The sequence below is a fragment of the Urocitellus parryii genome, chromosome 1 (genome assembly GCF_045843805.1).
Source record: "Urocitellus parryii isolate mUroPar1 chromosome 1, mUroPar1.hap1, whole genome shotgun sequence".
NCBI lineage: Eukaryota > Metazoa > Chordata > Mammalia > Rodentia > Sciuridae > Urocitellus > Urocitellus parryii.
In genome coordinates this window covers 16,405,224-16,421,434 of record NC_135531.1, presented here as the reverse complement: position 1 = coordinate 16,421,434, position 16,211 = coordinate 16,405,224, and the positions used below count along the sequence as shown (strand labels likewise).

At 40.8% G+C, this 16,211-nt stretch overlaps 1 protein-coding gene across 1 annotated transcript in view; it reads right to left on the bottom strand.

Annotated features, from left to right (window-relative positions):
- C6 (complement C6) overlaps window positions 1–16,211 on the bottom strand; it is an 89,047-nt gene that overhangs the window by 11,799 nt on the left and 61,037 nt on the right. Inside the window, exons 14-16 of the mRNA XM_026410245.2 lie at window positions 9,193–9,325; window positions 8,130–8,318; window positions 2,768–2,858 (exon numbers count right to left, since the gene is read on the bottom strand). Coding sequence (XP_026266030.2) covers window positions 2,768–2,858; window positions 8,130–8,318; window positions 9,193–9,325 — 413 coding nt within the window. The remainder of the gene's footprint in view (window positions 1–2,767; window positions 2,859–8,129; window positions 8,319–9,192; window positions 9,326–16,211) is intronic.

The following is a 16,211-nucleotide window of genomic DNA, read 5'->3' as shown; positions in this document are numbered from 1 at the left end:
ATGGTTTCTTAGCAGACTTGCTGAGCTGTCTATGTTCTTTTCCAGTTGAAATACTTTGTCTTCATTGTCTGATGTTCTCTCTTCTAAGTGATCTACTCTGCTGGTAGTATTCTCAATTGAGTTTTTAAGTTGGTTTATTGTTTCCTGCATTTCTAGAATTTCAATTTGTTTGTTTTTTATTACCTCTATCTCCCTGTGAAATTGATCTTTTACTTCCTGGATTTGTTTGTCAATGTGATCTTTCATTGTCTGATTTTGCTGTCTCATGTCTTCCTTGAGACTCCAGATCATCTGAAGCATATATATCCTGAACTCTTTATCTGATATTCCATCTGTTGCAGCTATTACCTCTTCTAAAGTTGAGTTGACCTGCATTGCTTGTGGTCCTTTCTTTCCTTGTCTTTTCATACTGCCCGCGTTTCTTTCTGCTTGGTGCAACTGTTGTGTTTTGAAATTTACCCCCTATTTATTTATGTTGCTCTTGTATACTTGAAAAGTCTCCCTTGCAGGTGCGGGCGGCGGCTGTGCCCCTACTCCAATTGGGGTGACGTGTCTACCACGCTGGCGGCTCTCTGGGCCTGTTCCGGGAGTGGAAGGCGGCTCTGCTCTGTCCCTATTCCAATTGGGGTGTCGTGACTACAATGCTGGCAGATCGCTGGGCCTGTTCCGGGCGTGGGCGGTGGGCTTGGCTGGCGGGATTCCACCTAATGGCAGTCCCTAACCTCCCTGCTTGCTAATTAATGGCTTCTCTGAGGCGCCACGCCTTCTGTAGCTGCTGGGCAGGCCGCGCGAATCAGTTGGCCTGGATCTCCGGGGTCCTGCTGCTGGCTGTTTTGATGTTGCAAGCTGTTGGAGAGTGGTGGTGTATTCTTCAGCTTTCCCGGATGGTGGCCACTGACTGCCTGGATGGAGTGTCCGCTGTTTTGATGTCGCACTCTGAAGGAGAGTGGCGGTGTATCCTTCAGCTTTCCCGGATGGTGGCCGCTGACTGCCTCGGCGGAGTGTCCGCTGTGGGGGATGGGACTGTACCGCTTCCTTCCCCTTCTGAGAACCCGTGCTCGGCCCAAGGGTCCGTGTGGGCTTGGCTGGTGGGATTCCACCTAATGGCCTTCCCTAACCTCCCTGCTTGCCAATTAATGGCTTCACTGAGGCGCCACGCCTTCTGTAGCCGCAGGGCAGGCCACGCGAATCAGTTGGCCTGGCTCTCCGGGCCCTGCTGCAGGCTGCTGGGATCCCTGGCACTCTATCACTTTGATTTTTTCTGCTTGCCCCTCCCCCCGCGCTGGCTAGCCAGGTTTCCTTTTGGCTGCTACTGGGAGGAGGGGTTGGAGGTCAGGTGTCTCTGGTTTCCCCCTAGCCTGTATGGAGGCTCAGCTTGATACTCCCTCTCCCGGCAAGCCTAGGAGAGATTTTATGCGAATTCCCGCTGTCTGGGGGGTGAGCTGAATGACACCGACCTGTTTTGATGTCGCACTCTGAAGGAGAGTGGCGGTGTATCCTTCAGCTTTCCCGGATGGTGGCCGCTGACTGCCTCGGCGGAGTGTCCGCTGTGGGGGATGGGACTGTACCGCTTCCTTCCCCTTCTGAGAACCCGTGCTCGGCCCAAGGGTCCGTGTGGGCTTGGCTGGTGGGATTCCACCTAATGGCCTTCCCTAACCTCCCTGCTTGCCAATTAATGATCTGAAGTATATAGGAGGAAGAATATGAGAGCACAGAGGAATATGAGAGCCCAGTCAAAGTAAAGCGTGAAATATTCCCAACTGGACAGAGTCTTGGCTTTCTACCCAAGCATCCATTCTTTCACCTCTTCAGTAACTGAACTCTAATTTTACTCAGAATGGTCATGTGTCCCACTAAAGAAAGACATTCCTTGCAGGTGCCTGTGGCTCTGGGAATAAGAAAAAGTTAATGAGATAGAAGCAAAGTGTAAATCTTCTGGGAACACTTAAAAAGAAAGGATGCACTCTGATTTTGGTCTCCCTTCCTGTTCCAGCAGTTTTGACTGTGAAATAATTTTAAGGATGGCAAAACTGAGAGCAGAAAAGAAATTCTGTCTTATGGAAAATGGGGGAACCACCAAGCTAGCTCTGGACCACCCATCTCTACATTTATTTTGTGACATCAAGAAACAGTATTTTATCTTCCGTGAATGCTACTTTGATTGCTTTTAAATTCAGCCCAAACTACCCCTTAAATTAACGAGCAATGTTGACACTCCAGTTGTGTTTAGTAAGGAGAAGGCAGTTAACCAACAAAGAGGAGACAGTCATGGAAGTCATGTGAGGACATGTCATTTTTCTTCTTTATGATTCCCAGCATGAAGAAAAAAATAATCAAGTGGCAAAGATGTGTGTGTGTGTGTGTGTGTGTGTGTGTGTGTGTGTGTCTGTGTGTGTGAGGTCCATGATCACACCACTTCCTCTATTTACTTCAAGCTATTGTAGTTGCAAAAAACCTTTTCCTGTTCTTAGTAGGGGAAAGGAAGGCTTTTTAGCATAGGTGAGTTTGACATTTTAAAGTGGAGAAGAGTAATTTAAAACCAAAGTGAGACTGTTAAAAAAAAAAAAAAAAGCTATGCAAACTTAGGGAAGTAGGCTGAGAAATCATTTTAAAATTTGCTGCCCAGTGGGGAAGGAGCAGTTCCACAGAGCACAGGCTCATCAGTTATGTGAAAATTAATATGCCTCATGTGTGTGCGTCAGGAGCTCAGCTTCTCCATCCAGCCGGAAAGACAGTTTTTTCCAGTTTGCCAACACAGTCCACTTACCCACAGTCTTCTTCGGGAGACATACAAATGCATTCAGATCCTGACTGTTTTTGACCTGGCTGACAATGCCCTTTTAATTTTGTCAGAATATCTGAAACAAAAGAAAAGAGAGAAGAGAACAGTGCACAGTGTGGATTCCCGTTGATAAGCATGAATTTAGGAGAAAAAAACCAGGGGCCAAGGGTTCTCATTTATCTCCTAGAGTTCAATCATTCATTTCAGCTTCTTCAAATAGGTTGTCATGAAATATTCCTGCTGAAATGTCCTTTCCAGCTCACCTACACAGTCATTTCCCGCCCAGAAATGCTCTTAAGTACAGAGAACTAAAGAAAATAAATTGATGGAATTTTTGTTCATTTGTTTTTCAAGTGCTCATTGAACATCTGTGATGTTCCCAGCACTCTGCTAGGTTCTGGGGATAGTGGGTTGGGCAAAACCTGACCTGGTCTGTGCCCACAGAGTTTGCAGTCTTGTGGGGCAGGCAGACGTTGATCAAACACAATAATACATATAGAACTGCAGCCATTATTAAGGCTATTAAAGAGAAAGCATATAATCAAGCAAATTGATGTAGTGGAAAGGTTAGGAATGGCCAAATAGGGAGGAAGACTGTAGCAGAAGGAACATCAGGTATGAAAGTGCTCCCCAGGGAGGCAGCATGTGACTTTCCTGGAACTGAAATAAGGGCAGGTTGTGTGGTTGAAGTGCGGAAAAGCTGAAGCATGAAATATAAAATGGCCTGAGAAGCAGGAATGTGGTCAGCTGTGCACGGTATAACAAGGGCCTTTTTCCTCTTCATTTTCTAAGCAGTGGAAGGTCTTTGATGGGTTTTAAGCAGGGGGTGGTGTAAAAAAAAGTCAAGTATGGGTTTTGAAAAAGAAATGGATCCTGGCTTCTGTGCAGAGAATAGATTTGGAGAGGCATGGGGATTCAAGAGAGGCATATCAGAGGATCCGTGGGGCTATTATGGTAATTTGGGTGAAGGGGATGGTAATTTGGGTCAAGGTGTCCTAGGTGAAGTGAAGAGAAATGGATGCATTTGAGTTATACATAGCATGTTAAAACCAATGATATTACATATTATGGTAAGTTGTGAGAGCTTTCAAGTATGATCCTTAGGTGTCTGATTTACATAAGAGACTAGGCATTGTTGTCTTATCGGAATGCAAAATTATTAGACAATGCTTAGTTTTAGGGAGAGAAAGGAGATGAATGAACAGTCCTCCTCTACATTTGTTGAATTTATGGTATCTTTTAGGGGAAACCAAGGGGAAAACCTTGGTTACCTTTGTTTACACTGAGGTTCACCCAGAGAACCTTTAGACTGGTTCTGTTGGGCCTGAAACTGACCTCCTGAGCATGTTGGATGAAACCAATGAAGCCAGAATTAGACAGGCAGAGAGGCAAGGGTGATCCAGAGAATGGAGGCATTGACATGTTAATTCCTTCAGAGCCCTTCCTCCACCCTCATAATCTGCGCCTGTTGCTAAGATAACCTGTCCCAGGGATTGTCCCTCTTCTCAGGGAGTTGTTAATTACCATTCCTTCCTGACTGGATCACTGCTTCCAGGCCTCTTGGCCCACCTGTTTTCCACCTTTTGGCCATCCAGCTGAGCTTTCCTGGGCCTAGTCCTGTATGCATTTCTTAGGATACCAGGATACCAGCTATGGCCCTTCCTCTTCCTCCAGGGAGAAGTCTATGTTCCTGTTTTAAAATAAACCCTGCTTTCTATGCTTGCCTCGGTGTGCTTCTCTAATGTTATACTTCAACATGTGAGGGAGCAGAAGTCATCACCGGTAACTGGCGGTATCACCACCTTCTTTGATCTGGATCTGATGAATCAGACACCCACAGGACTAGAATGGCCTTTGGGAACCAGTTAATTGTCCAGGGTAGAAAACTGGCAGTATGAAGAAATTGCCATAGATTGCAGGACAGAACAGTGGGCTCAACCCAGTCTCTCCTCTTAGCCTATTAGGTGGAAGGTCTGAAAAAGGAAGGAGAGGGGTTTAGGCAAAAAAAAAAAAAAAAAAAAAATGGAAAGATCCATAGGTTTTCCTCTTCACAGCTATTTCCATTTCTTACTATTATCCTCTGTTAAGACCCTCATTCCCTCTGGTGAAGTCTGTCCCAGAACCTTTATAAACATAGAGGTCTGTAGCTCTGGAAAGCGGCAGCTACTAGGATGGACAATGACATAGGATTGATCTTCTTTGTTTTCTTATAGAGTTTTGCTTCTTTGCCCTTTGTAAAGGCCAGAAAAAGGCCCCAAAGAGAACCAACTGTTGAGTGGCCCAGAGCACTGCTCTGTCACTGCTGGTTTGAAATGGTCAGTGGCCACATGCTAGGGGCCTTTGGTCTTCCCCACAGCCTCATGTTGAAGCTGCTGCTGGCTCTAAGCTGCCCACCACCATGTGCAGCACAGGGGCAACTTGGAAATGAGCAATTCTTTCATCTTTGATGTGCTGAGGGCAAGAGGATCTTCTGAGGTGCTGCTGGAGGTGTTGGGTTCTCAGAAGGAAGAAAAAGAAACTGCAGCATCTTGCTTCTTCATGGGTAAAACCCTTTTTCACACTGAAAGAATCAGGAATCTTTCCTGGTTATGTGACAGCTGAAAAGTCTCTTTACCTCCTGAGTCCAGGTTGTCCTGCGAAGGGGGTCGATAAATCATTGCTTTGAACTATGAGAAACCCTGCGTGGTGAAACGTTGCTTTGGGGAGCCTGGTGGTAATGTTACCACTGTTGACCGGTGACGAGTCCTTGCTTCCCCAATGTTGAAGAATAACACCAAAGAAGCACGCCGAGGCAAGGTCAGAGTAGAAATTAGAAGTTTATTAAAGGACAGCAGAAAAGACTTCTCCCTGAGGAAGAAGGGGACCCAAGAGGTGGAATCCGTGGAAGGGCGGTTGTCTCCCCTTTTTATAGTTCTTTCAGTGATGGAATGTAGGTGGGAAGGCCGGAGGGGTGGGACACAGGTGGGCCAAAGAAGTAATCTGGGCAGGAAGGACTTCATTAACACTTCTTTGGGATGGACTTTGGCCTAGAGCCTTTTCAGGACTTCATTAGCATTCCATGAGTTGTCCTCCGTTTCCTGGAATCATTCTCAGCATGGCCTCCATTTTAGATTTCACTGGGTATTAGACCCGATTTATCTAACTACACTGACTACCTAACTTTAAATCTGGCTTCAGTAAGAGGGTACCCAGGGAACACCCATTTGCAAGATGATTCCTGTTGATAGGGGAAGTTCTGTGTTTGCCATGGAACTCACTAATTCAAAAAGCTTTGATTTCTAAATCCCATCCTGTCCCGAGGTAGAAGAGATGGACATAACCTGCTAAGCCCCAAACAACTTGTTTTTCCCATCTTCCTTCTGTTTTCCTGAAGAACTTTTTCACACTGAGTCCTTTTACTGTACCTTCCCAGCAAAATGACTGCTTGGGCCCCATTTTGATGTTAGATCCAGTCTCCATCAAAGCTGGACCATCCCACAGTGTCCCCCGATTTTCACTAACAAATGAGTCTAATCTTATTTCTATAGTTCTAATTGATTTTCCTGGTCTAGCTCATCTGTGTGTCGGTTAAGCATCCAGCCGCTGCACTGGCCGTGGCGGACAATACCAGGTTATTATCTTTTTCTTTCTCTGACTGCTTTCCTTAGTCTTTCTGTCAATATTAATATTATTTCCTTTATACAGATATAGAGCATGAGCAGAGGCCCCTAGCCCCCACACCAGCTGACTATCTCACACTGAACTTGCATGGATTGAGGGCCATTCTCTTCTAAAATTTTGCATTATTTGATTTCAACACATCTGTGTGTTTCCTGAGAGTCAGTTTTGTTTGTTTTCAAATCTACTTATGCCAGATATCCTTGTATAAATTGATTCAATATATAAATTGGCAGAGGGGGAGAAACAGAGTTTTTAAAATAAAAACCAAGGTGAAGGTTTTGATCAAGTAAATAAAAGAGATTTTCAAAAGTCACTTTTGAGTTAGTTGTGGATGAAACCACTGAAAGATTTAGGAGAAGGTATACAAAAATTCAAAACATTCTCTAAATATTTTGCTTTAAAAATGTTTTAAAATTTTCCTCTTCTTTTCAAAATAATGGTTCTCACCTCTAGTAGAACATTTGGATTAGCTAGGAGAGTTCTTATTAATTTTGCTTATTTTGATTAGAATTTTTTTAATTGACACACAAAAATTGTCCACAGTTATGCAATCTCATGTGATGTTTGGATACATGTATACACTGGATAATGTCTACATTGGAATGAATAAATCTATGTCATCAAATAGTTGTCATTTCTTTTTTGATGAAAACATTCAAAAACCATTCTGACTAGAGGATTAAAAGAAAAAAAGAAGAAAAGAAAGAAAACCCACAAATGCTGATCCCATTTTAGCTCAATGACCATAGTCTGAAGAATGTGTCTGGAGCAGATTTTTAGAAGTTCACCATCTGGAGGTAAAAACCTTTGTTTTAGAGAAGTTGATACAAAAAAATGTAGATGATTGTTACTGTTTAGATATCAGGTGTCCCCCAAAAACTCATGTGTGAGACATTGCAATAAAGTTTACAGGAAAAATGATTGGGTTATGAGAGTCTTTCCCTAATCAGTGCATTAATTTCTTGATAAGGATTAACTGGGTGGTGACTGTAGGCATGTGGGGTGTGGCTGGAGGAGGTGGGACATTGGGGGCATACCTTTGGGGTATTTATTTTGTCCATCAGGAGGGGAGATTCTCAGTCTGCTTCCTGGTGCCATGTCCCCAGCTGTTTTTCTCTGCCACACTGTTCTGTTATGATGTTCTGCCTCATCTCAGACCCCGAGGAATGGAGTTGGCCATCTGTGGACCTCTGAAATCATGAATTCTCCCAATAAACTTTCCTCCTTTAATTGTTTTTGTCAGGTCTTTTTAGTCATAGCAGTGAAAAAGCTGACTAAAACAATGATAAATGAAGTTCATTTTGTTCAAAGAGCATTAGGAAATTTCTGTTTTAGGTTAATAGTAACATGTGTACTTAATTAGTGTGTTTCTTACTTCTTTATGGCTCCCCACTTGAATAAAAATTTCAGCTAGCCTTCAATTTATGTTGCTTGATGAGAGATCTTCAACTTCTTCTAAATATTAAGGTTTTATATTGGAAGAAACTCGAACTCACCCTATAAAATTTGAAGACATCCACTCAACCAGTTACTTATTATTTGCTGCCTGAAATCATCTACGTGGGGTAGACTATGACCTAGCCTTCCAGTGGAATCTTCTGCTTTCTGATTCCAAAACTCGATGTTGTAGATATAATCTTAGGGATCTTGGCCCTATCAGAATCCTGAATCCTGAGCTGCTACTTACCTTTTTCACAGGTGAGTGAGTTTGAAATGGGTGGTGTCCAGGAATCCCCCTGGCATGTGTACCGTGATGGCCCAGCAATCACAAAACCTTTGGGGCAGGTTAGCTCAATGGATTCCCCAATTTTATATGTTCTCTGGAATGGTGTAAGGGTCAAGCCTTCTTGGACAGCTGGCTTGAGACACTCTACCCCTGCAGGGAGAGAGCAACATTTCAGATGTGGTTAGCGATGCAAACGACTGTAGGCAGATTGTTTGTGACTCAAAAGATGATGTGAATGAGATTTGTTTAGCCGTTTCCCCTGAGACAATTCTCTGAAAAACTTCTGTGAGTCCTGGTATCTGAGATTGCTTTCTATCAAACTGAGTCCAGACATATCCAACTTTCATTAGTACATCACTGGGACCTTTTACTTTCAAAGAACAATTTGCTTTCCTTTTCTATCTTTTGGGTTTTCCCCAAAGTGAGTTACCATGTTTTGAGTGGCACAGAGGTGGAACATTATAATTGACTCTAGTCTTAACTCTGATGCAACATATCCCATAATAATGCATAGGGTCCCCATTTGGGCATTTTTGAATATCAGTGTTTACTGTAGCATGTCTGTGCACAGGACCTACAAGCTCATTCACTGTCTCAGCAGAGGATGTCAGTGTGCTCCAAGAACTGTGCCCCAGAGAAAACTGCATCTCACATGGAATCCCATTTCTGATACACAAAGAGTCTAAGTATCATCTTCTTGGGACTCACCAATTTGTATCAATTTGTACACAAGGCAAGACAGATGTCTGCAGTTAGCTATGGTTTGCAGACTTCCAGTATTTCTTTTTAAGAGCATGCTTCACAGTTTTGTGTGCATGAGGCTAATATGCAGGGGCAGAAGAACTGAAATATGAGACATTTTGAAATCTAATTTTAGCAAATGAGCTCCATTTACTGCTTCACTAAATCTTTTCACCATAGTTACTAAAAAATAGTAAAGTATACTGATCTAAAGGTGTGATTTTTCTCTATTTATATTGGGCACATTCAGAGTAGTCACACAAAATGTTTGCCCAGTTCTCACGTTGGCATTCTATGTCTCCTTGACTCCAGGTCCCATCTGGTAAGCATCTGAAGTACTGGTATCCAACAGCTCTGAATCCAGTAAGGCATGAAATCTCAACTTCTTCTCCAACTGAGTACAGTTTCTTTTCATTCTACAATTAAAACAGAACCCCCCAAATTATTAATTCAACAAATTACCATATATAAACATCTCAGGTCAACCTGAATTCTGTCTATCCCATCACCTACAAATAATTTATTCCATCACCTACATATAATTTTAAAATGTTATTCGTCTTGTAGTAACCCATTTGTTATTATATACTTTTCTAATTAATAGATAATTAAAGTACAAATACTGTCATGTAGGGATAGGGCTTACTAAAATCTTTAACCAGTACCACCAAAAAAGGAAGAATAAGATTTTCAAGATGACAATGGATCTTATATTTCTAAGTTTTGAGTATTAACTTTCACCTACTTTTTCTATTCTTTTCTTTTTTTTTTTTTGAGAGAGAGAGAGAGAGAGAGAGAGAGAGAGAGAATTTTTTAATATTTATTTTCTAGTTTTCGGCGGACACAACATCTTTGTTTGTATGTGGTGCTGAGTACGGAACCCGGGCTGCACGCATGCCAGGCGAGAGCGCTATTACTTGAGCCACATCCCCAGCCCTCACCTACTTTTTCATCCCATAAAACCTATATGCTGGACTACCGGCACATCAGGCCCAGCAGCCTGCTGAGGGGCGGAGCCGCCCCCTCCCCCCGCACCTGCAAGGTAGGCAGTCCTGCGACCCACAGGCAGGTCAGGCCCAGCAACCTGCGGAGTGACAGAGGTACCCCACGCGCCTGCTGGGTAGGCGGACCTTCGACCGACCGGCAGAGCAGAGCTAGCGGCCCGCCAGCGTGGTAGACAGATCACCCCAATTGGAGGAGGATCACAGCCACTACCTGCCCTGCAAGGGAGATTTTTCAACTATACAAGAGCCATATAAATAAATAGAGGGAAAATTTCAAAAACACAACAGTTTCACCAAGCAGAAAGAAACGCCAGCAGTATGAAAAGACAAGGAAAGAAAGGACCACAAGCAATGCAGGTCAACTCAACTTTAGAAGAGGTAATAGCTGCAACAGATGGAATGTCAGATAAAGAGTTCAGGATATACATGCTTCAGATGATCTGGAGTCTCAAGGAAGACATGAGACAGCAAAATCAGACAATGAAAGATCACATTGACAAGGAACTACATAAACAAATCCAGGAAGTAAAAGATCAATTTCACAGGGAGATAGAGGTAATAAAAAACAAACAAATAGAAATCCTAGAAATGCAGGAAGCAATAAACCAACTTAAAAACTCAATTGAGAATACTACCAGCAGAGTAGATCACTTAGAAGATAGAACATCAGACAATGAAGACAAAGTATTTCAACTTGAAAAGAACATAGACAGCTCAGCAAGTCTGCTAAGAAACCATGAGCAGAACATCCAAGAATTATGGGATAATATTAAAAGACCAAACTTAAGAGTCATTGGGATACAGGAAGGCACAGAGCTCCAAACCAAAGGAATAAACAATCTATTCAGTGAAATAATACGAGAAAACTTCCCAGACTTGAAGAATGAGACAGAATCCCAAATCCTAGAAGCCTACAGGACGCCGAATGTGCAAAATCATAGAGATCCACTCCTAGACACATTATAATGAAGATGTCCAACATACAGAATAAGGAGAGAATTTTAAAAGCTACAAGAGAAAGGAAGCAGATTACATTTAGGGGTAAACCAATCAGGATAACAGCTGATCTCTCAACACAGACTCTGAAAGCTAGAAGATCCTGGAATAACATATTTCAAACACTAAAAGAAAATGGGTTCCAACCAAGAATCATGTATCCAGCGAAATTAAGCTTCAGGATGGAAGATGAAATTAAAACCTTCCACAATAAACAAAAGTTAAAAGAATTTGCAGCTAGAAAACCATCTCCTCAAAAAATCCTTGGCAAAACACTACAGGAAGAGGAAATGGAAAACAACAATGAAAACCAACAGTGGGAGGTAGGACAGTAAAGGGGGGAAAATAATCAAAGAGGAAAACAAATCAGGTTTAGTAGCATAAATAAACAAATATGGCTGGAAGAACAAACCATATCTCAATAATAACCCTAAATGTTAATGGCTTAAACTCACCAATTAAGAGACACAGGCTAGTTGAATGGATCACAAAACAAGACCCAACAATATGCTGCCTACAGGAGACGCATTTGATAGGAAAAGATATACATAGACTGAAGGTGAAAGGTTGGGAAAAATCATACCACTCATATGGACTGCGGAAACAAGCAGGAGTGTCCATATTCATATCAAATAAAATAGATTTCAAGCCAAAGTTAATAAAAAGGGATAAAGAGGGACACTACATACTGCTCAAGGGAATCATACACCAACAAGACATAACAATCATAACTATATATGCCCCAAACAATGGTGCAGCTATGTTCATCAAACAAACTCTTCTCAAGTTCAAGAGTCTAATAGACCACCATACAATAATCATGGGAGACTTCAACACACCTCTCTCACCACTGGACAGATCTTCCAAACAAAAGTTAAATAAGGAAACTATAGAACTCAATAACACAATTAACAACCTAGACTTAACTGACATATATAGAATATACCACCCAACATCAAGCAGTTACACTTTTTTCTCAGCAGCACATGGATCCTTCTCAAAAATAGATCATATATTATGTCACAGGGCAAGTCTTAGACAATATAAAGGAGTAGAGATAATACCATGCATCTTATCTGATCATAATGGAATGAAACTGAAAATCAACGATAAAAGAAGGAAGGAAAAATCATGGATCACTTGGAGAATGAACAATAGGTTACTGAATGATCAATGGGTTTTAGAAGACATCAAGGAGGAAATTAAAAAATTCTTAGAGTTAAATGAAAACACAGACACAACATATCGGAATCTATGGGACACATTGAAAGCAGTTCTGAGAGGAAAATTCATTGCTTGGAGTTCATTCCTTAAAAAAAGAAAAAATCAACAAATAAATGATCTCATACTTCACCTCAAGATCCTAGAAAAAGAGGAGCAAAACAACAGCAAAACAAGTAGAAGGCAAGAAATAATTAAAATCAGAGCTGAAATTAATGAAATCGAAACAAAAGAAACAATTGAAAAAATCGACAAAACTAAAAGTTGGTTCTTTGAAAAAATAAATAAAATCGACAGACCCTTAGCCATGCTAGCGAAGAGAAGAAGAGAGAGAACTCAAATTACTAGCATACGGGGTGAAAAAGGCAATATCACAACAGACACTTCAGAAATACAGAAGATAATCAGAAATTATTTTGAAGCCTTATACTCCAATAAAATAGAAGATAGTGAAGGCATCGATAAATTTCTTAAGTCATATAATCTGCACAGATTGAGTCAGGAGGATATAGACAACCTAAAGAGACCAATATCAATTGAGGAAATAGAAGAAACCATCAAAAGATTACCATCTAAGTAAAGCCCAGGACCAGATACGTATACAGCAGAGTTCTACAAAACCTTTAAAGAGGAACTAATACCAATACTTTTCAAGCTATTCCAGGAAATAGAAAAAGAGGGAGAACTTCCAAATTCATTCTACGAGGCCAACATCACCCTGATTCCGAAACCAGACAAAGACACTTCAAAGAAAGAAAACTACAGACCAATATCTCTAATGAACCTAGATGCAAAAATCCTCAATAAAATTCTGGCAAATCGAATACAAAAACATATCAAAAAAATTGTGCACCATGATCAAGTAGGATTCATCCCTGGTATGCAAGGCTGGTTCAATATATGGAAATCAATAAATGTTATTCACCACATCAATAGACTTAAAAATAAAAACCATATGATCATCTCGATAGATGCGGAAAAAGCATTCGACAAAGTACAGCATCCCTTTATGTTCAAAACTCTAGAAAAACTAGGGATAACAGGAACATGCCTCAACATTGTAAAAGCAATCTATGCTAAGCCTCAGGCTAGCATCATTCTGAATGGAGAAAAATTGAAGGCATTCCCTCTAAAATCTGGAACAAGACAGGGATGCCCTCTCTCACCACTTCTGTTGAACATAGTCCTCGAAACACTGGCCAGAGCAATTAGACGAAAGAAATTAAAGGCATAAAAATAGGAAAAGAAGAACTTAAATTATCACTATTTGCAGATGACATGATTCTATACCTAGCAGACCCAAAAGGGTCTACAAAGAAACTATTAGAGCTAATAAATGAATTCAGCAAAGTGGCAGGATATAAAATCAACACGCATAAATCAAAGGCATTCCTGTATATCAGCGACAAATCCTCTGAAATAGAAATGAGGACAACTATTCCATTCACAATATCCTCAAAAATAATAAAATACTTGGGAATCAACCTAACAAAAGAGGTGAAAGTCTTATTCAATGAAAACTACAGAACCCTAAAGAGAGATATAGAAGAAGACCTTAGAAGATGGAAAAATATACCCTGCTCATGGATAGGCAGAACTAACATCATCAAAATGGCGATATTACCAAAAGTTCTCTATAAGTTCAATGCAATGCCAATCAAAATCGCAACAGCATTTCTTGTAGAAATAGATAAAACAATCATTAAATTCATATGGAAAAATAAAAGACCCAGAATAGCAAAAACAATGCTAAGCAGGAAGTGTGAATCAGGCAGTATAGCGATACCAGACTTCAAACTAATTTGCAATAGTAACAAAAACAGCATGGTACTGGTACCAAAACAGGCGCGTGGACCAATGATACAGAATAGAGAATACAGAAACCAATCCACAAAATTGCAACTATCTTATATTTGATAAAGGGGCTAAAAGCATGCAATGGAGGAAGGATAGCATCTTCAACAAATGGTGCTGGGAAAACTGAAAAATCCATATGCAACAAAATGAAATTGAATCCCTTTCTCTCACCATGCACAAAAGTTAACTCAAAATGGATCAAGGAGCTTGATATTAAATCAGAGACTCTGCGTCTGATAGAAGAAAAAGTTGGCTATGATCTACATACTGTGGGGTCGGGCTCCAAATTCCTCAATAGGACACCCATAGCGCAAGAGTTAACAACTAGAATCAACAAATGGGACTTACTCAAACTAAAAAGTTTTTTCTCAGCAAAAGAAACAATAAGAGAGGTAAATAGGGAGCCTACATCCTGGGAACAAATCTTTACTCCTCACACTTCAGATAGAGCCCTAATATCCAGAGTATACAAAGAACTCAAAAAATTAGACAATAAGATAACAAATAACCCAATCAACAAATGGGCCAAGGACCTGAATAGACACTTCTCAGAGGAGGACATACAATCAATCAATAAGTACATGAAAAAATGCTCACCATCGCTAGCAGTCAGAGAAATGCAAATCAAAACCACCCTAAGATACCATCTCACTCCAGTAAGATTGGCAGCCATTAGGAAGTCCAACAACAACAAGTGCTTGAGAGGATGTGGGGAAAAGGGTACACTTGTTCATTGTTGGTGGGACTGCAAATTGGTGCAGCCAATTTGGAAAGCAGTATGGAGATTTCTTGGAAAGTTGGGAATGGAACCACCATTTGACCCAGCTATTCCCCTTCTCGGTCTATTCCCTAAAGACCTAATAAGAGCATGTTACAGGGACACTGCTACATCGATGTTCATAGCAGCAGCACAATTCATGATAGCAAGATTATGGAACCAACCTAGATGCCCTTCAATAGATGAATGGATAAAAAAATGTGGCATTTATACACAATGGAGTATTACTCTGCATTAAGAAACGACAAAATCATAGAATTTGGAGGGAAATGGATGGCATTAGAGCAGATTATGCTTAGCAAAGCTAGCCAATCCTTAAAAAACAAATGCCAAATGACTTCATTGATATAAGGGGAGTAACTAAGGATAGGGTAGGGACGAAGAGCTAGAGAAGAAGATTAACATTAAACAGGGATGAGAGGTGGGAGGGAAAGGGAGAGAGAAGGGAAATTGCATGAAAAGGGAAGTTGATCCTCAGGGTTTTACAAAATTACATATAAGAGGAAAGGAGGGGTAAGAGAAGAATAATAGAAGTGGAAGAAATGATTTACAGTAGATGGGGTAGAGAGAGAAGAGGGGAGGGGAGGGGAGGGGAGGGGGGATAGTAGAGAATAGGACAGACAGCAGAATACATCAGACACTAGAAAGGCAATATGTCAATCAATGGAAGGGTAACTGATGTGATACAGCAATCTGTATACGGGGTAAAAATGGGAGTTCATAACCCACTTGAATCAAACTGTGAAATATGATATATTAAGAACTGTGTAATGTTTTGAACTACCAACAATAAAAAAAAGAAAAGAAAAAGAAAAAAAATTTAATGAATATGGATTTTTTTTAAAAGAAAATTGCAGATTTTAGTTAAAATAGGCACAGGAATAGGATTTAAAGAATGAAATCTATACATCACTAAACAAATTGCATTGAGGGAGTGATAATTCTGAATTTGTGCTTTTGTTATTTGTAGAGGTCTCAACCTCTTTTTGTTGAGAACAGAATCAGAATAAGAATTCAGATGCATAAAATAAAACACATAGAATTACACAAAGGAACCAATACCTTGAAATAAAATTATCAAAGTGTTTTATTTAAAGTGCAAAAAAAAAAAACCTATATGCTAGTGAGACACAATTACCTACCGTTCTTCAAACATAATTCTCGTCTGTGCCTCTATTTCTTCAGTTGCCCCTATCTCTCCACTAAACACCTTTTTCCCTCTCTCTCAAGAATCAGCTGAAATAGAACGTCCTCTGTGAAAACTGCCTTGGTTTCCACAGCTTGTGGTATATCATCCTTTTAGTGCTGGGGGCAACCGACAGAGCTCTGTTTATATATAAAGTTTATCACATTTATAAGCCCCATGTTGACAGTTGGTGGCAACTCTGCAGATCTCTGTCTCCCAAATACTTACCCAGGCCTTAATAACTTTGAAACTATGCAACC